Source organism: Diceros bicornis, chromosome 1, assembly GCF_020826845.1.
Source record: "Diceros bicornis minor isolate mBicDic1 chromosome 1, mDicBic1.mat.cur, whole genome shotgun sequence".
NCBI classification, from domain to species: domain Eukaryota; kingdom Metazoa; phylum Chordata; class Mammalia; order Perissodactyla; family Rhinocerotidae; genus Diceros; species Diceros bicornis.
This window is the reverse complement of record NC_080740.1, coordinates 87,373,089-87,389,060: the sequence shown is the minus strand read 5'-3', so window position 1 is coordinate 87,389,060 and position 15,972 is coordinate 87,373,089. Positions and strand designations below refer to the sequence as shown.

The 15,972-nt window shown below is 44.2% G+C and overlaps 1 protein-coding gene across 1 annotated transcript; it reads left to right on the top strand.

Annotated features, from left to right (window-relative positions):
* Positions 1 to 2,941: 2,941 nt before the first annotated feature.
* Positions 2,942 to 12,434, top strand: BOD1 (biorientation of chromosomes in cell division 1). The gene is made up of 4 exons (XM_058546206.1): positions 2,942 to 3,363; positions 6,629 to 6,753; positions 10,456 to 10,652; positions 11,644 to 12,434. Exons 1-3 carry the CDS (start codon positions 3,127 to 3,129, stop codon positions 10,649 to 10,651), a joined length of 558 nt encoding a protein of 185 aa, XP_058402189.1. The 5' UTR covers positions 2,942 to 3,126; the 3' UTR covers position 10,652; positions 11,644 to 12,434.
* Positions 12,435 to 15,972: the final 3,538 nt, after the last annotated feature.

Genomic DNA, 15,972 nt, shown 5'->3' with positions numbered 1-15,972 from the left:
CCAGTCTTCCTCAGCAAAACGAGGAGGATTGGCAACAGATGTTAGCTCAGGGCTAATCTTCCTCACATACACATAAAAAAAATCTTAAATGGCCTTATCCTATACTTAGAAGAGCAAATTTCCCATTCACTCATTCATTATTTTTTTCATTCATCCATCATATATTTACGGAGAGCCTGTATGTACCAGGCACTGTTCTAGGTGCCGGGGACTCAGTGATGAAGGAAACAGACAATCTCTGCCTTCATGGAATTTAGAGGTTAGTGGGGGAGACAGAGGTTAATCAAATAACCTCCCAACCCAAATACAAATTCATGACTGCAGTATGTTACTAAACTTTTGCTAAGGAACAGGAATTATGCTAAATGGGATTGCAAAATGGCGCTTAATCCTCTGCAAGGTCCTGAAGAACTGAGGCTCAGCGAGGTGATGGCCCAAAGTAACAGAGCTGGAATTCCAATCCAGCACCATCTGACGCAAAAAGCCCCTGCACTTGGCTTCTTCTTCATATTTCCCCTTGGCAACCTATGAATCTCATTTCTTTTCCAGCTCCTGCCCTTTCTTCTTTGAAATTTGACTTGAGCTTGTGGAGTTTCCATCCTTTCATGCAGTCTTTGACATAAAATATTCCAGCACCTAATATGTGCAATTCACTGGGCTCAGGGAACTTGTCAGACAAATTTTAACACTGAGAACCAACAACGATTTTTTCCTCAAGAATACCTGAAAACCAGATTACTACTACCTGGGCCAAAGTTAAAACAGTATTCTGTGTAGACATTTCTAAAGGCCCTGGATTATTAATATAGCAATGGTGCTCTCTGGTGACCATTATTGTGCCTTACACTTTCCTTGACTTTGGGGAGGAGTGCATTTTGGATGTGGTGGCGGCCTCCTATGCAAGTTAGGATGAATAAGCCTCCCCTAGTCTTGATCACCTTTGCTCCTCATCTCCCCACCCCACTCAATTTATATCAATTAGACAGGCAAGGTCACAGGTATAGGGTGTAGCATCTTCTCACGGTTCAGAGTTCCAGCAACCCCGACACAGGGTCCCCATGACCCACGGTGAGACTGCCAAGGGGTGAACCGTTCCACTGCCAGTCTCCACAATCTTCAGGATCATTTATCCATTAGAGGATGACAGATTAATCCATCATCTCCCGCTAGAACGCTTCCTTCTTTTCTGAAGGTTGTGGCTACAAATGACCCCACACACACTCTCTGACTCTATCCCTTGACTATAGGAAACACAAAGGAACTTATGCATTCCCTTTGAGCTAGGTATTGTGCTACAGGCTGGAGGTACAGCGATGAATAAGTCATGGTTCCAGCCCTAAAGCTTACGCTCTAGCAGGAGAAACAGGTGGCTAATTAGCCTACAAATTATTCACTTTAATTACAATAATTGCTACAAGAATGAGGCTCTGAGAGTCTATATCAGTGAGACAAGAGCAGAATAGGTCTGAGGGTCAGAAAAGGTTTCCCTGAGGACAGAGCAAGTAAGCTGTGCTTTGCCAAAAGTAAAGAACAGGCTGGTCAAAGTGACCAGGTAGCTTGGAGGAGAATGAACATGGGGCCCAGGCAGCTTGAACTGGGCTTCTCCTGGGGCTAAAGGTGATAAGTGTGGGGTCAATTAGTAGGAATAGACATTAGGTAATCTCAAGGACGGTGAGGTATAAAGAGAGAATGTTTGTCATTAATCTACCCATTGAGGAAGATTGAGCTGATGTTAAAGGATGAGCATAAACACCTGAATATTTTTTGAGAGTTAATTTAAACTCTCTTGAATAGGAAATGTTGGAGGGGAGAGCATCTCTGTCTAGTCTGCATATTCCCAGGAGCCCAGGATATTGCAGAATTTATTATTTACATCCCCTCCACTGCTTATGTAAGATGAGGAAATAAAAATAGCAAACATAATTTCCAGGGTTGTGGGCAGGAGTTGAACTAATAATGACCAAAGGCTGAAAGGCAGAGAGGATAGTGGTGGAAGCCATGGGTTCCAATAGTGAACCGTGGCTACAAAAAAATCAGGATATAGAGCCTTACCTAGAATATGATGCCAGCTAGCTCTTAGGATGTAGTATACCTTAGGTTACACATTGCAAGATTTGCAAGAACTCAAGGAAACCCGAGTTCAAATTCTCCTTTTCTGCCTCTAGCTGTGTGATCAGGGCAACAAACTCTCTGTGCTTCCATTACTTCGTCTGTAAAATAGCAATGATGATAGTATCTACTTTTTAGATCGTTGTGAAGTAGCGTGTGCAAAGTGCTTAGCTTCACGCCTGGCATATTCCAATTACTCAATATTAGTTTATTATTATTATTGACAATATTTAATCTGGGAGGAAATCCACACACGTAAGATAAATCAGGGACACTTATTTTCTTCGTCACAATTTTCTGTTATTTTTCAATTTTCTAAAATAAGTATGCATTGCTATTAAAATTAGAAGGGGTTAAAATCCCACATATTTTTGAATAATAGAAATTTGACCAGTCTACTGTTGCCTAAATTTCCCGCATCATAGTGTTCAAGGAGGTCACAAGTGTGCATGTTAAAAGCACAGACTGTTAGGCCCCAACCCAGAAATACTGAATCAGAATCTCTAAGGGATAAATCTGTTCATCTATGCTTTTAACCGGCCCCACAGATGATTCTTATAATGGCGCACTGTTAGGACGTGCTAACACAGAGCGAGGGCCGCAGAGCCTGCGCGAGAACGACCAGCACACGCTGCAGCAATCACGAGGCCCTGGGCCTACAATTCCCCTACTGCCCAGCAAACTGGCGACAAGCCGGTCCGGAGCCTGCCGGGAGTTGTAGTTTCCCGGCCAGCCCTCAGCCTATAAGAAAGCCGGAGGCGATTGCCGAAAACTTCCCACCCCACAATGCAAAGGACGGCGGTGACGTCATCTGCAGGGCGTCCGGGATGGAGCGGGCGGTGTCTGCCGCCTCTGCCACCACCTCCGCGGCCTGAGAACCTGCCTCCTCCGCCACCGCCTCCGCCTCCTTTCCCTCCTCCTCTTTCCCGGGTTCCTTCGCTTCCTCTCCACGACCCAGGCCCTCTGTCTCTGAGAAGAGGCCGTATTCGGTCTCCTTCGCGGGTCCGGGGCGCAGCAATGGCGGACGGCAGTGGCGGCGGGGGCACGGGCGCAGTGGGCGGCGGTGGGGCGGGCCAGGCCTCGGCGGGGTCGGCGACAGGCGGGACGGGGGCCGGCGGCAGCGGCGGCCCCATCAACCCGGCCTCACTGCCTCCCGGCGACCCGCAGCTCATCGCTCTCATCGTGGAGCAGCTCAAGAGCCGGGGCCTGTTTGACAGCTTCCGCCGGGACTGCCTGGCCGACGTGGACACCAAGGTAGCTGAGGCCGCCCGGGCCGCGGGGGTTCGGGCTGCGCGTGAGGCCGCCAGGGTTGCAGCTTTGCTTTTTCAAAGCGGAGAGAACAACAAAAGATACCTTACAGACCTCGGCAGTGAGGTGCTAGACCGCTTGGGGCAGTACAGGGAGCTTTCTGAGTGATGCACACGTGGGTTCGGCTCCCAGCCCATCACGGTCAGCGGAGTGACTTAGCCCAGTCGCTTCTCTGAACTTGGGGATTCAGTACTGGTTTTAGAGCCTAGACCCTATCTTTCCCAAGATGGCACTCCTTTAAGCTCCTACGTAACAAATCTCAATATGTTAAGAACAGTGGAGGAAGCCAGATAAGTAAGCGTGAATGGTTTAGAATGTCCACCCATTCTCTGTTCACCGTTAAGGAGCTGACATTAAACACAGAATGGCCTGAATGCACAACTTTCAGCGTTTTATAACTATTCTTTTTCTCTAGCCCAGTGATTTGCAGACTTGAGTATGCAGTTGAATTAAGGTACATTGTTGTAGAACCAGCCCCCTTATTTTGTACTCCATCATGGATTACAGGGGATTTGGTGCCTATTTTAGATCCTGATGCCATAGGTGAACCCCCTAGTAAAATGCTATTTCACTTTACCTACTTGCCAAGGTCGTTTGTCTTCAATGAAGTCATGTGCGTTAAGTGTCAGACATGCAGTAGTTGATGGAATGTTCATTTTCTGCCTTTTCAGAAGCTTCTCTAACAATACTATGGTCGTAGATTTAGGAGGCTCTGTTACTGACTGGGCTCCTCCAGGGAAGTAGGAGCTCCTCTAGGCTCCTCTGAGCCTATCATGGAGATCTTTTGCCTACCTCACAGCAAGATTGTGAGCTTGAAACTAGACCTTAACCACAGGGAAAGGCCTAGTCCATTTATTCACTGAACTTTTACTGGCCTATTGTGTGCCGGGCTACATGGCTACAAGAACAAGTCACTACCCAGTCCTCAAACCTTGTACTCTAGGGTAGAAAATTGACATGTAGACCAGATAGTATGTATAGTAAGTGGTGTGTACTGTCATTCTCCAAGATTAAAAACCCAAGTAGAAATGCTATGCTTGAAATGAGGTATTGAATTTTCCTTATTTAAGGGTCCCAGACATGTATTGACAGAGCTTTCACCTTTCCCAGGACTCTGGGTGTTCTCAACTTCCCCACTCATATTTTTGGTGTCATTAGGTTTTATGTGGCTTAATGTAGTATGCTTGTTATTTAAAAAAAAAAAAAATGTAGGATTGAGAAGCTATCGGAGAGGGAGTTGGAGCTTTCCCCACTTAACACCACCTTAGTTGTGCTTTCTGGTAGTTACCAGGTTGTTTTATTTCTTGAAGAGAGTGTGGTTTTGGCACATCTTAAGTCCTTCGTTGCTTTAGCCCCATGGTTCTCAGTGTGATCCTTGGATCAGCAGCATCAGCATCACTGGAGAACTTGTTAGAAAAGTGTATTCTTAGGCCCCTTCCCAGACTGCTGAAATATTTAGGGGAAAGTGTGCTGATGATGTTTGTAATTTACTTTGCAGTGCATCCAAAATATAAATAAATAGAGCAAACTGATAGGTGAATGGAGAGAGGGATAGATAATACAATAAAATGTTCATGGCAGAGTCATCCATTTGGTTACTAGTATCTCTTGATTACATCTTAAAGCTTCTTCCTCTAGAAAGGGACTCTCGGCTCCAGTTCAGAAATCTCAGGGAATGTCCGCATTGTCTGAGCATGGGTCAGGCACCCACCCTTGTGGCCAGGAGAACATGGCATCCCCCTGCCCTACCATTGTGAAGAGAAGATGGTTACCAGGAAAAAGGAGTGGGTAGGCAGAGAGTTACACGAATGTCTTTGAATTTCACTCGTCACCTGTCTCGCTGCCTTCTGTTTTCCAGGTTTGGTGGAGAGTCTTGATGTGTGAGTCAGTTCTCTTGGCCTTTTTGAAGAGTTCACTCATGGAGTTAAAATCTGCTGATTCCTTTGTCAGTTTCATTTATCTGACTGTTAGCAAACCATGGCTACAATAACACTGCATAATAAACCAAATCTCAGTGGCTTGTAACAAGCATTTGTTCTCACGCTGCTAGGGCTGCAGGTCAGCTGAAGTTCACCTGATCTAGGTAGGCTTCAGCTGGATGGCTCCACTGTAGGCTGGCTGGGCCTGCGTCCAAGCTGTGGGTTGGTCTTAGGTCTGCTACACGAGTACTCGTCCTAGGTCCCAGGCTGAAGGGGCTGGGGTGACCCAGGACGTGCGCTCATAGAGTGCCGTCAAAGCACAAGAGCCATGCTAGACAGTACATCCACACTTAAGATATCTTGTCACCAACATTCCATTGACCAGAGCAAATCCTGTTGCTAAACTCAACGTCACTGGGGTAGGGAAGTATTCTTTGCCCACAGTGGGAGGTGGCGAGGAGTGACATACTGAATGGCAGTCACACTATGACACCTGGTCTGGAGAAGAGCAGCTTATAGTGCCAGAAGTTTTTGGAGTCTCAGAACATGCATTCCTTGTGTTCATGAAGTTCCTTCTGATTTTGTTCTCCTGCTCCTGGTTGAGTCTAGAACATTTGGGATTAGTAAGTGCCTCTCGTGTTGCTTTTTGGACTTACGTTGTGCTTCCTCTCAGCCTCTCTCAGTGTTCCATGGGCTTTGACTTCAGTCTCCTTTCTTGTGACATGCTGAGGTTTGGGTGGCCTTTCATTTTATGCAGAGGGCTGTCCTGAGCCCTCGTTCATTGCTGAGAACACCCTGCAAGGTGAGCAGGGCAGTCATATTTCAGTTTTACAGGTAGAAATGACTGAGACTCAGAGGTTGGGTGACTTGTTGAAAGTCAGAGAGCCGATAATCAACGGAACCAGCTAGAACCCAGTTCCTTTGATTTGGAAACAGCCTAGCTCTAACCTTGGCTTTGCCACGTGGGCAAGTTGTTGACTTTTTCAAAGCCTAAATTTCTAATCTCTAAAATGGGGGCAGGAGAGAGCTAGTAGGACCTCCCTCATAGAGTCACTTGAAAAGGAAGTGGGATGATAAAGCATCTGGCATTGTGCCCACCCCCCATAAGTGGGCATTTTTGTCGGTCCTTAATTCACACTCTGCCATGCTGCATGGTGATCTTCATAGTCACGGTGGAAGTGTGTTTAAGGACTTGAAAATCTACGTTTATATGAAAAGCAGTGTTCTGAATGACTGATTACCAAAACTTTGGTGCATGTAACTTCTGACTTTGCCTCTTTTTAATATTTTAGCCAGCTTACCAAAACCTGAGGCAGAAAGTGGATAATTTTGTGTCAACACATCTGGACAAGCAGGAATGGAATCCTACGATGAACAAAAACCAATTGCGAAATGGTCTGAGGCAGAGTGTGGTTCAGTAAGTAAGCAGAATTGAGAGTGAAAAGGCAGTAATCACAAGTATGACGCACAAGAAAGCTGATGCAAGTTGCTGTTTGGTCAAGGGGGGTGGTACTTTACAGTAACAAGTTGCTGCAGACCACTCCTTTATTAAAATCAAGGTTCAAGCAAGCAAAGAACTCAATTAAAATTCTTGCTAGTTTATCCAACGTACATAGGCCTCCTGTGCACATCTCTACTGGGTATGTTGAAAGATATTCCAGATTGAAGCATATTCCCTACTCTTTAAAGTTTTCAGTATAGTCTGAACATATGCAGGAGTTTTATACCAAGATAGCCATGTTTGGCTCTTAGGCAAGGGGAGCTGAATCTTGATTCTCACAGTGAGTGTGAGTTATACAAATTCTCTGAGTCCGCATGGCCCCTCTGAAGTGTAATGGCAGCTTTCAAGAAGACATGGAGTCTTATTAAAGTGTGTCCTTCACCATAACAAACTGAACCTTAATAAGGTGCTATTGATAGCTTATCCAGGTGACTTCTCAGTGTCAGCGGGCATAGAAGTGGAGGTGGGTCATGGAATCTTGGTCCTAAGAGTCTTTTTTTTACTCTTAATACTAGTGCTTATGTTCAGGCTTTCTTGATCTACTGAACTCCCCTGGAATATCTAAAAGCTTATGAAGCCTGCCTTTTTAAAATGGAAATATCAGGGAATTATGCTGAGTGAAAAAAGCCAATATGAAAAAGATACCTGGTGTGTGACTCTATTTATATCACATTCATGAACTAACATAATTATAGAGATGGAGAATAGATTAGTGATTGCTGGGGCTTAGGGATGGGAGGAGGGAGTGAGTGTGACGAGAAGGGGCTAGTACGAGGGGGTCTTGTGGTGGTACAGCTAAGTATCTTAATTGTGGCTGTGGTTACATGAAGCTACTCGTGTGATAAAATTACACAGAGCCACCCGTGCAGACACACAGATGAGTGCAGCTGTAACTGAAATCTAGATGAGGTCAGGATTGTCCCGATATTTTCGTGGGTTTGATATTGTACTGAATCTTTTTAAACAAAGAAAGCTAAAATTTGTAAAAGTTCTCCAAGAGTTAGGGAAGAAGCATGATATCAAAAGATGCCTGGTGCCTTGTCATTCTGGAATCACTACCCAGCACCTTTGTTTCTCTAGGGAGCAGACTGGTGGCACAGGGATCCTTCAGAAAGAAGGGGACAATAGCTGCCACTTACAGAGCAGTTGTTACATGTCTGGCACTGGTCCTTAACGTGTGTTGTTGCTAATCCTCTCAAAAAGCCTGTTTTACATTTTTAAGTAACAAACTTGTGTTTACCCTGTAATCTTTTAAAAGATTGGCCAGCATATTAAGAAAATAAATCAAAACACGAAGTATTTTGGGCCGGCCCTGTGGCTTGGTGGTTAAGTGCGCGCGCTCCGATGCTGGTGGCCCGGGTTCGGATCCCGGGCGCGCACCGAGGCACCACTTCTCCGTCCATCCTGAGGCCGAGTCCCACATACAGCAACTAGAAGGATGTGCAGCTATGACATACAACTATCTACTGGGGCTTTGGGGGGAAAAAATAAATAAATAAAATCTTTAAAAAAAAAAAAAAAAACACGAAGTATTTTGAAATATTTGGAAAGGTGCCATTAATGGTATGAAGACTGTCAACATTACTGTTAATTTTCAATAAGCATTGATGCCATTCTAGAGGTATGCATGTGACACTTGTTTTTATGTACCTTTGATATGAAATGTGACACAGAAAAGTACGCAGAACAGAAGTACAGTATAACAAGTAATGAGAACATGCCAGTAATCACCACCCAGGTTGAGAAATAGAACCTTACCAGCACCCTCCAAAACACCCTGTGCCTGCTTCCCTCCTTTCCCGGATATGCCCTGCTTTCAGAAGTTCACCATACTCCTGACTTGGAATTATTTCCTTGCCTTTTTTTCATAGTTTTGTCACCTGTGTAAATTTTCTTGCTTTTTGATTTGATTTAGAATATATTTAACCTGAACACATTAATTTGGATTTAATACTGGGACATTTCGCTATGATTCATGCTAATTTTGAATTTGAGGCAAATTCTGATCAAGTTTTGAAATGAAGGTTGGCTACTTAACGCTCGAGTGCTCTCACCAGGTGAGGCGCGGCAGCAGCCCTCAGCCTTGGCTCGCTGGCCTGGCCGTTCAGGCCCAGACGCTGTGTGCCAGTTCCACAGCATCGCAGGCTTACCAGCAAATCGGTTGAACCTAGTTGTAACCAGAAGTGTTTTAACTACATGATGTCTGTTCATTTCACCTTTTGTTTTAGGCTCCTGACAAGACTTCATGTTTGCCTCAAATGCTTTTACAATCTCCAGGAAAGTGAGCTACACTTTCTTGGTACTTTGTTTTTCCTGATCAGGCTTTTACATCCAATAGAGACCCCTGTGAATCTGACTTAGGAAGCGGCGTGGTGTAGTTGGAAAGCTGTTGGCTTGTGACTAAGGAGAGGTGGCTTTGCTTCCTGACTCACCCACAGCCTGACACTGACCTCACTGTGTTCTTGTGCTCTCTAAGGGCACCCTGCCTAATGCAGGTCTACCTAAAAGTGCCTTATGCACTAATGGCTCTGTGTTTACATCGAGGCTTCCTGTTGATAAACAGTGAGTTACCCCTGAATCTAGGGAGCACTTTATTCACTGTTTGGCCTAACCAGTTCAGAGCCTGTTTCTTGTCTTACTTGTCACTGTGTCCATTCACTCATTTGTTTCCTTGGCTGTACCTGACACACCATTTGCCTAGTTACTGCAGGACCTATCTTACCCAAGCAAAGGCTTGAATGGCCTAAGAACTCTCAAGTCAAAAGGAAAATAAAGCCTGTCCATGTGCTTGTGATGGTATTTGTGTATTTTAATCCTTTGAGAAGAACAGTTCAGTTTGAACCTGCATGGACTATTTTCCAAACTCTTCAAATGTGGTTTGTTTCCTGTTGTAATAATCTTCCTCACTCTCTGGCCCAAGTGTTTGAATACAGACATTAGTAAATTTTGGCTAATTTTTGCTCTGCTTCAAAAAGGATATAGGGTATGTTTTAGCCCCTTAGTAGCTTAGAACCAATTAGTTTCTTGTCTGTTTACTTGTTTGCTCCCAGGTTACCTAGTATGTCTTATAGGTAACAACCACAGCTGATGGCCATGTGGAGTTGTTGTTAATGTCAACACTCCAGCCCTGACAGATCTGTGTTGTATAAGGTTTGGGGATTAGTAGCCAGGCTGCTGCTGGAGGCTACTTCTGCTTGTTTTAGTAAGAGAATAGATGTTGAAGGAAATGGAGTCAAGGCTGAGGCTCTCTGGCTTTGACAGTGTGATTAAGGTTTTCAACTCTACATGTGTCTTCAGGTTCTTTCCTACTGTGTTCACTTGTTCTTTGTCTTTGGGACTGGGTGCTTAGTTTTGTTTGGTTCCTTTGTACAAGGTTAATGTGGTAGTGGATGAGATTGTGAATTAGGAATAATAGCTGCTGGTTGTAAATTGCACCTCAAAAGTAAAAATGTAATGGCTTGAACTCTATGTGTAAGTGGGTTGGCCTTTGAAAGAACTCCCTAGAAGGGCTATAGCTTTGACCAGGTGGACATTTATTGGGCTCTCAGATGACACTTTTGGGGAATTAAAGGTGAGTTTAGAGGAACTAAATAACAGTGATCTGTTTGTCTCCGCAAGGTCAGGGATGTTGGAAGCTGGAGTGGACAGAATTATTTGTCAGGTGGTGGATCCCAAACTAAACCACATCTTCAGGCCACAGATAGAACGAGCAATTCATGAGTTCCTGGCGGCCCAGAAAAAAGAAGCTATGCCAGCGCCCCCTCCAGAGCCTGAAAGCCAAGACCCTCCAACTCCATCCCAGGATGCTTCATAAGGTCCGGTATCCCGTCTTTTGTCCAGGAGCATTCATCTCTGGCTTATAGATATATAAAATGGATAGAAAAGGGGTAAGCCATTATTGGGGATCATATTCCTTATATATTCAGAAAAGTAATTTACTGCACATGGACTTTACCTACTGTTTAAGAGTCATTTTTTACTGAGAACTAACTAGTAGCATTTTCCTGTGTCAGTGAGTATGATTTTCTGTGCCACCACAGCTAAACATTTAAGCTATGAATAGACGCTTCATTAGAAACCAACTGGAATGATTGGCGTGCACAAGGGAAATTCAAATGAAAGTCTTGTTTTTCTGAAATTGCTTAAATGAGTCTCTCCCCTGGATATAAGTTAACTTGGGTTTGCAATTTAAATATAAAATCAAGCAATGCCTTCTAAAGTGGCATCCTACGAGGGATTCAAAGTCTGCTTTAAGCCCTGCTGGATTTCCTTGTATTTAAAGACTTTGGTTTGAGTTTACCGCTATCAGTTACCATAGGATTCTTCTGTTATGAGCACTCCTTTTTTTATTGCATTTTAAATTTAATTTAATTTAAAAAATCAGCTGTAGATGCACAAAACAATGCTTTTTGCAGGGTTTGGGAGACATTAGTACATATGAGCAGTGATCAGCGTGTAAGCAGTAGACTCTTACTTAGCCATTGTTGGTAACCACTGGGGTGTGCCTTATCCCTTCATTCTACTGTGGGGTTCTCCTTGTAAGATTCTTTTAATATATCTGTTATTTTTGATAAACAAGATAAGCTTCAGCAAATGAACAAGACAAGAACATCAGCCTCGCATAGAGCACTCAAGAGAGAAATTGTCTCTGTGCCTATATTGGGAGAAGACCTCAATTTCATGAGGGAGTGTAAAACGTTCATTTCAACTGTTTCTTTCTAGTTTAATTGTAAATTCCTTTAGGTACATAAAATTAAATATAGTCTCTTAACAAAAACTAGCATTTTGATATGATTCTCTTTTTAGAATATGCTGGACACATTTTGGAAGCTCCATTGAATTAATAGTGAAGAAATGGATTTGGTTACCTACGAGTACAACTTCAGAATGAAGACAGGCCAAGGTCACTGATTTCAAGATTCAACCTTGACTGTGGGGCAGTGTCCAGATTGAACAGGGCGCAAGTTTGGCAGTGGGAGAGTTGGCCATGTGTGCCCCCGCATTGTGCTGCCATCTGGCCAGCCTGTCCAAGGGGATGACACCCAGTAGACACTACAGAGATATAAAGAAACACTACATCAACCTGGGACTGTCCCGTAACAAACCCTTATACTTGAACTTGGAGACTGTGTGTGCATTTTAGGGTTTGTGCTTGAGGATAAATAAAAGCTACAATGAAGGAACATAACCAGTCCCGAGGACTCAATTTCAAAGAATGACAGTAGAGGTTAGCTGGGAGTAGGTATTTGACAGTGCTTATTTGATACTGTTTCTCAGAGTTGCAAACTAGAATGTACAGACCATTAGCATCAAATAGCTTTAAGGTTGTTGTGACTCCCTTGTACATGAATCTTGTAGCCCCCAGTTTCCTTTCCCCTGTAGGAGGTGACAAAACATGGGTCCCTAGAATGTATGAGGAAGTCCATGTGGTAGGTATAAGGAAAGACATTCTCAGGCTCTCTGTCAGGGCTTTTTTCTATCCTGCAAGGGCTAGTGAAGCTTGGGTGTGTTTATTTTATTCTCATGTTTGTGTTTTTTAGAAAAGTGAATAATGATAAATGGCTTAAGTTTTATAATAAAATCATTTGATACTCTTACTCTGAAGCTTCAACTGAATCATAGACCCCAGGGTGTGAAGGGTAACCTTTTTCCTCTGCCTGCGTGCCATTCCTGTGCACAACACATGACTTAATGGCCATGAAGGGTTGATGTCTATCATACCTTGGAACTACCCTCACCCTGAAGCTAGTAGGACTAGCCGGAAGTGAGCAGGCAGTGCCTCTCTTCCCCTGGGCCATTACTGATGCCGGTCTTCAGTTGAGGGCAGTACTTGATACCAGTGTTTCTCAAACTTGCGTGTGCAGAAGTATCACATGGGGATCTTAGAAAAAATGCATCTTCTGATTGAGAAGTTCCGGGGGACCTGAGTGTGCTGCTGGTAAGCTCCAGGTGATGCTGATGCTGCTGGCCCTTGGCAGTGCTTCGTGTCCCAAGCCTTGGATAATGTCAGATTACTTCAAACCAAGTCTTTCGTTCTTAGTTGAGTCGACTACTGGATATTGTTAATCTAATAAATTTTAACCTATTTAGTTGGTCCCCTATTAAATAAGCCACTTCCACCTTTACCATCAACACCTCTGTGTTGGGACTGTACTGCCATATTCAGTGAGATGTTTGGACAGCATGTGGCCTCGTTTTAAAGCAAGTTGGTCACTTGTTTAGGGCAGGTGGCAGTAACATCTGAAGTTCTGCTTCCCACCTCTTAATGGGGGCAGTTCCATTTCCACCTCAAATAGGTTGCTGTCCTTTTCACTTTGGGATTCAATTACCAAAATCCTCAGTGCCTGGAGAAGGGGCCCTCTAGTCCTCTTTACTCCACTAATAGGTAAACATGGGGTGACCAGTCTTACCAGTCCTATGCTTTGCAAAGATGCTCTCAGGCTAACTGGTATCCCCTCTTCATGACCATGAGCCCTCACTGGGAAGCTCCTTCCCTGTGAGGTGTCTGCTCCAGGAGGGAAATCGGTAGAGCCGCTTTCTGTTGACCCAACATCTTGCCCATAGTGCCCGTCCTACACTGACCTCAACTCAGCAGCAGAGAGGGCGAAACAGCAACCTGGAGAAGACTCCATCCTCTCTGCACCCAAATGCCCAAGTGACGACGTTTTGTATCTTTTTGGCAGGCAGTTTTTGGTCCATCTCAGTTCTCTCTGCTTTTTCTACTGCTAGGAGGGGGTGTACCAGTCGATGAGAAACACCCTGATTTTCACAGATTGTTAAATATGCCAAGATGCGAAAGAGTTGTTTATCATTGTGTTGTATCCACCAAGAGTCACGTAGACCAGAGATGATTTCATTTGAAAAGATCATCAGGTTACAGAAGTAACTAGACACATCACTACTGTTAAGACAGAGGACTGCCTTTTGGCTTTTAGCTGAGCCAAATAGAAAAGTGCTCATATGCCCTTGGGTAAACGTTAAATTGGGCCAGGGAGGCGAGGCAAGACAGACAGCCTCTGCCCCCTCCTTAGAAACTGGGCCCCCGCTAAGCCTGTTTGCATTTTCAGTGAGTCCTTATGCTTGGCTATTAGGCTAGTCATGCAGAGCCTAGAAAAGTCATGTGTGTTCTGATATAAAGTAGAAATTCCTCCCTGAGGAAGACAAGGCCACCAAAAATAGTTTGTCCTGGACACCCTTGCTGTATTCATTCCTCAACAAGAAACTAGTTGTCATGGACCTCAAAGCTTCTCTCCATATAGTTGGAAAAACCACTGCCATTTGCAAAAGCCCCATGAAGCACAGAACTAACCTCTGTAAGACATCAACAAATACTACCAAGCTTTAAAAACCCTCAAAGCCTTCGAGTCAGGAGGATATTAATGTAAGAAGACTCCATGCTCGTTTTTGAAGTCCAGTTCAGGCAACATCTACAATAGCTACTGGAAACCATTGCCCCTGACACGTTTCCAGTTACTAGTGTAAATGCTTGATTGCTATTGTCAACCCACCTTCTCCACCCAGTCATGACTGTTTTAACTCTTTCCTGGCTTACAGTCAAGTTTGTGGCTCATATCAGATTTTCAGGCATTGTCTCAGACTATTTCTGCCATTTAGCCTTAGCTTCTATTTTCTCATCAAGGGCCATAGGGTTTCCCACGCATTCTCTATCACTTGCTAGCACTGTGAACTGAATAAATACTAACAGATCCATTACAGCAGTGATTCTGAAGGCATAATCCCCCAACCAGCAGCAGCAGCACCTGGACCCTGTTAGAAATGTGACCTGTACCCCAGACCTACCAATTCAGAGACCTGGGGAGGGGCCGACATGCCCTCCAGGAGACTCATGCACACTAACAAGCGCTTTTGCTTTAGGAAACCCTTTTGGAAGCTGGTGACGTTGACTAGTGATGACAGTTTAATTATATTAGAGCATAAACATGTCTCTTCTAACAGCTTCTGAGGGGCAAAACTACCGTGTTTTTTTTTTTTTTTTTTTTTAATTCTCCCATAGTCCTTTGCAAGAAGTGTGCTTTTGGACATATTGACTTAGAAATGTCTGCACGTAACAAACCTCCTAAGCTATCAGCTACAAACCTCCTTCAAAAGCTATAAGCAGTCTTCTGAAGATGAATTTGCTAAGCAGCTCAAAACATTGTCAGGAACTCTGCAGAAAGGCTTTTATTGGCTGTTACAGGTAGAGGAGAGATGCCTGTAGGGGCCCAGCAAAGGTCAGGGCCTGGCTTGTGCCTGAGGCTGGCACTGGATCAGCAGTGGCAGGGGGCCAGGCCCTGCCTCCCTTAGCTGCCCTAAGGGTGCCAAGGATGGGGCGGGAAGCAGACAGAAAGCTGGCATAACCAAGTTGTCGTTGGCACTGTGCATTGCACTCTGTCCATCACTTTACCTGTGGAGGAGCCAGGAGGTCAACTTTTATGGTCTTGTCACCAGGGATGGGCTTGGCTCCAAGGCCACATGGTAATAATTACTGTCCTTTCAAATTGGTCACACGGCCTGAGACCTAGACAGTCATTCTGACTCCAGTCTCCAAACTGCCATTTGGCTATCCTTCCTGAAACGTGGCTTCCACCAGGTATCTTCCTCACTCGTGAACTGTGAAAGGAAGAAGTAAATGAACTAGGCACTTACAGGTAACAGAAATTTCTTTTTTTTTTTTCTTTTTTTTACTTTTTATTATTTTATTAAGGTCACATTGGTTTATAACATTGTGTAAATTTCAGGTATACATCATTATATTTCAGCTTCTGTATAGACTGCTTTGTGTTCATCACCAAAAGTCTAGTTTTCATCTGTCACCATACATATGTGCCCCTTTACCTCTTTCACCCTCTGCCCTCCCCTCCTTCCCTCTGATAACCACCAATCTGTTCTCCTTATCCATGTATTTGTTTATCTTCCACATATGAGTGAAATCGTATGTTATTTGTCTTTCTCTGTCTGACTGACTTCACTTAGCATAATACCCTCACAGTCCATCCATGTTGTCACAAATGGAACAATTTTGTCTTTTTTAATGGCTGAGTAGTATTCCATTGTGTATATGTACTACATCATCTTTGTCCATTCATCCATCGATGGGCCCTTGGGTTGCTTCCAAGTCTTGGCTATTGTGAATAA

Bases quoted from the DNA above. Each gene is read 5' to 3' on its own strand.
- BOD1 (XM_058546206.1), top strand. From the start codon at position 3,127: ATGGCGGACGGCAGTGGCGGCGGGGGCACGGGCGCAGTGGGCGGCGGT. The intron at 3,364-6,628 runs GTAGCTGAGGCC...TTAATATTTTAG, and splicing joins TGGCCGACGTGGACACCAAG to CCAGCTTACCAAAACCTGAG. The intron at 6,754-10,455 runs GTAAGTAAGCAG...TGTCTCCGCAAG, and splicing joins CTGAGGCAGAGTGTGGTTCA to GTCAGGGATGTTGGAAGCTG.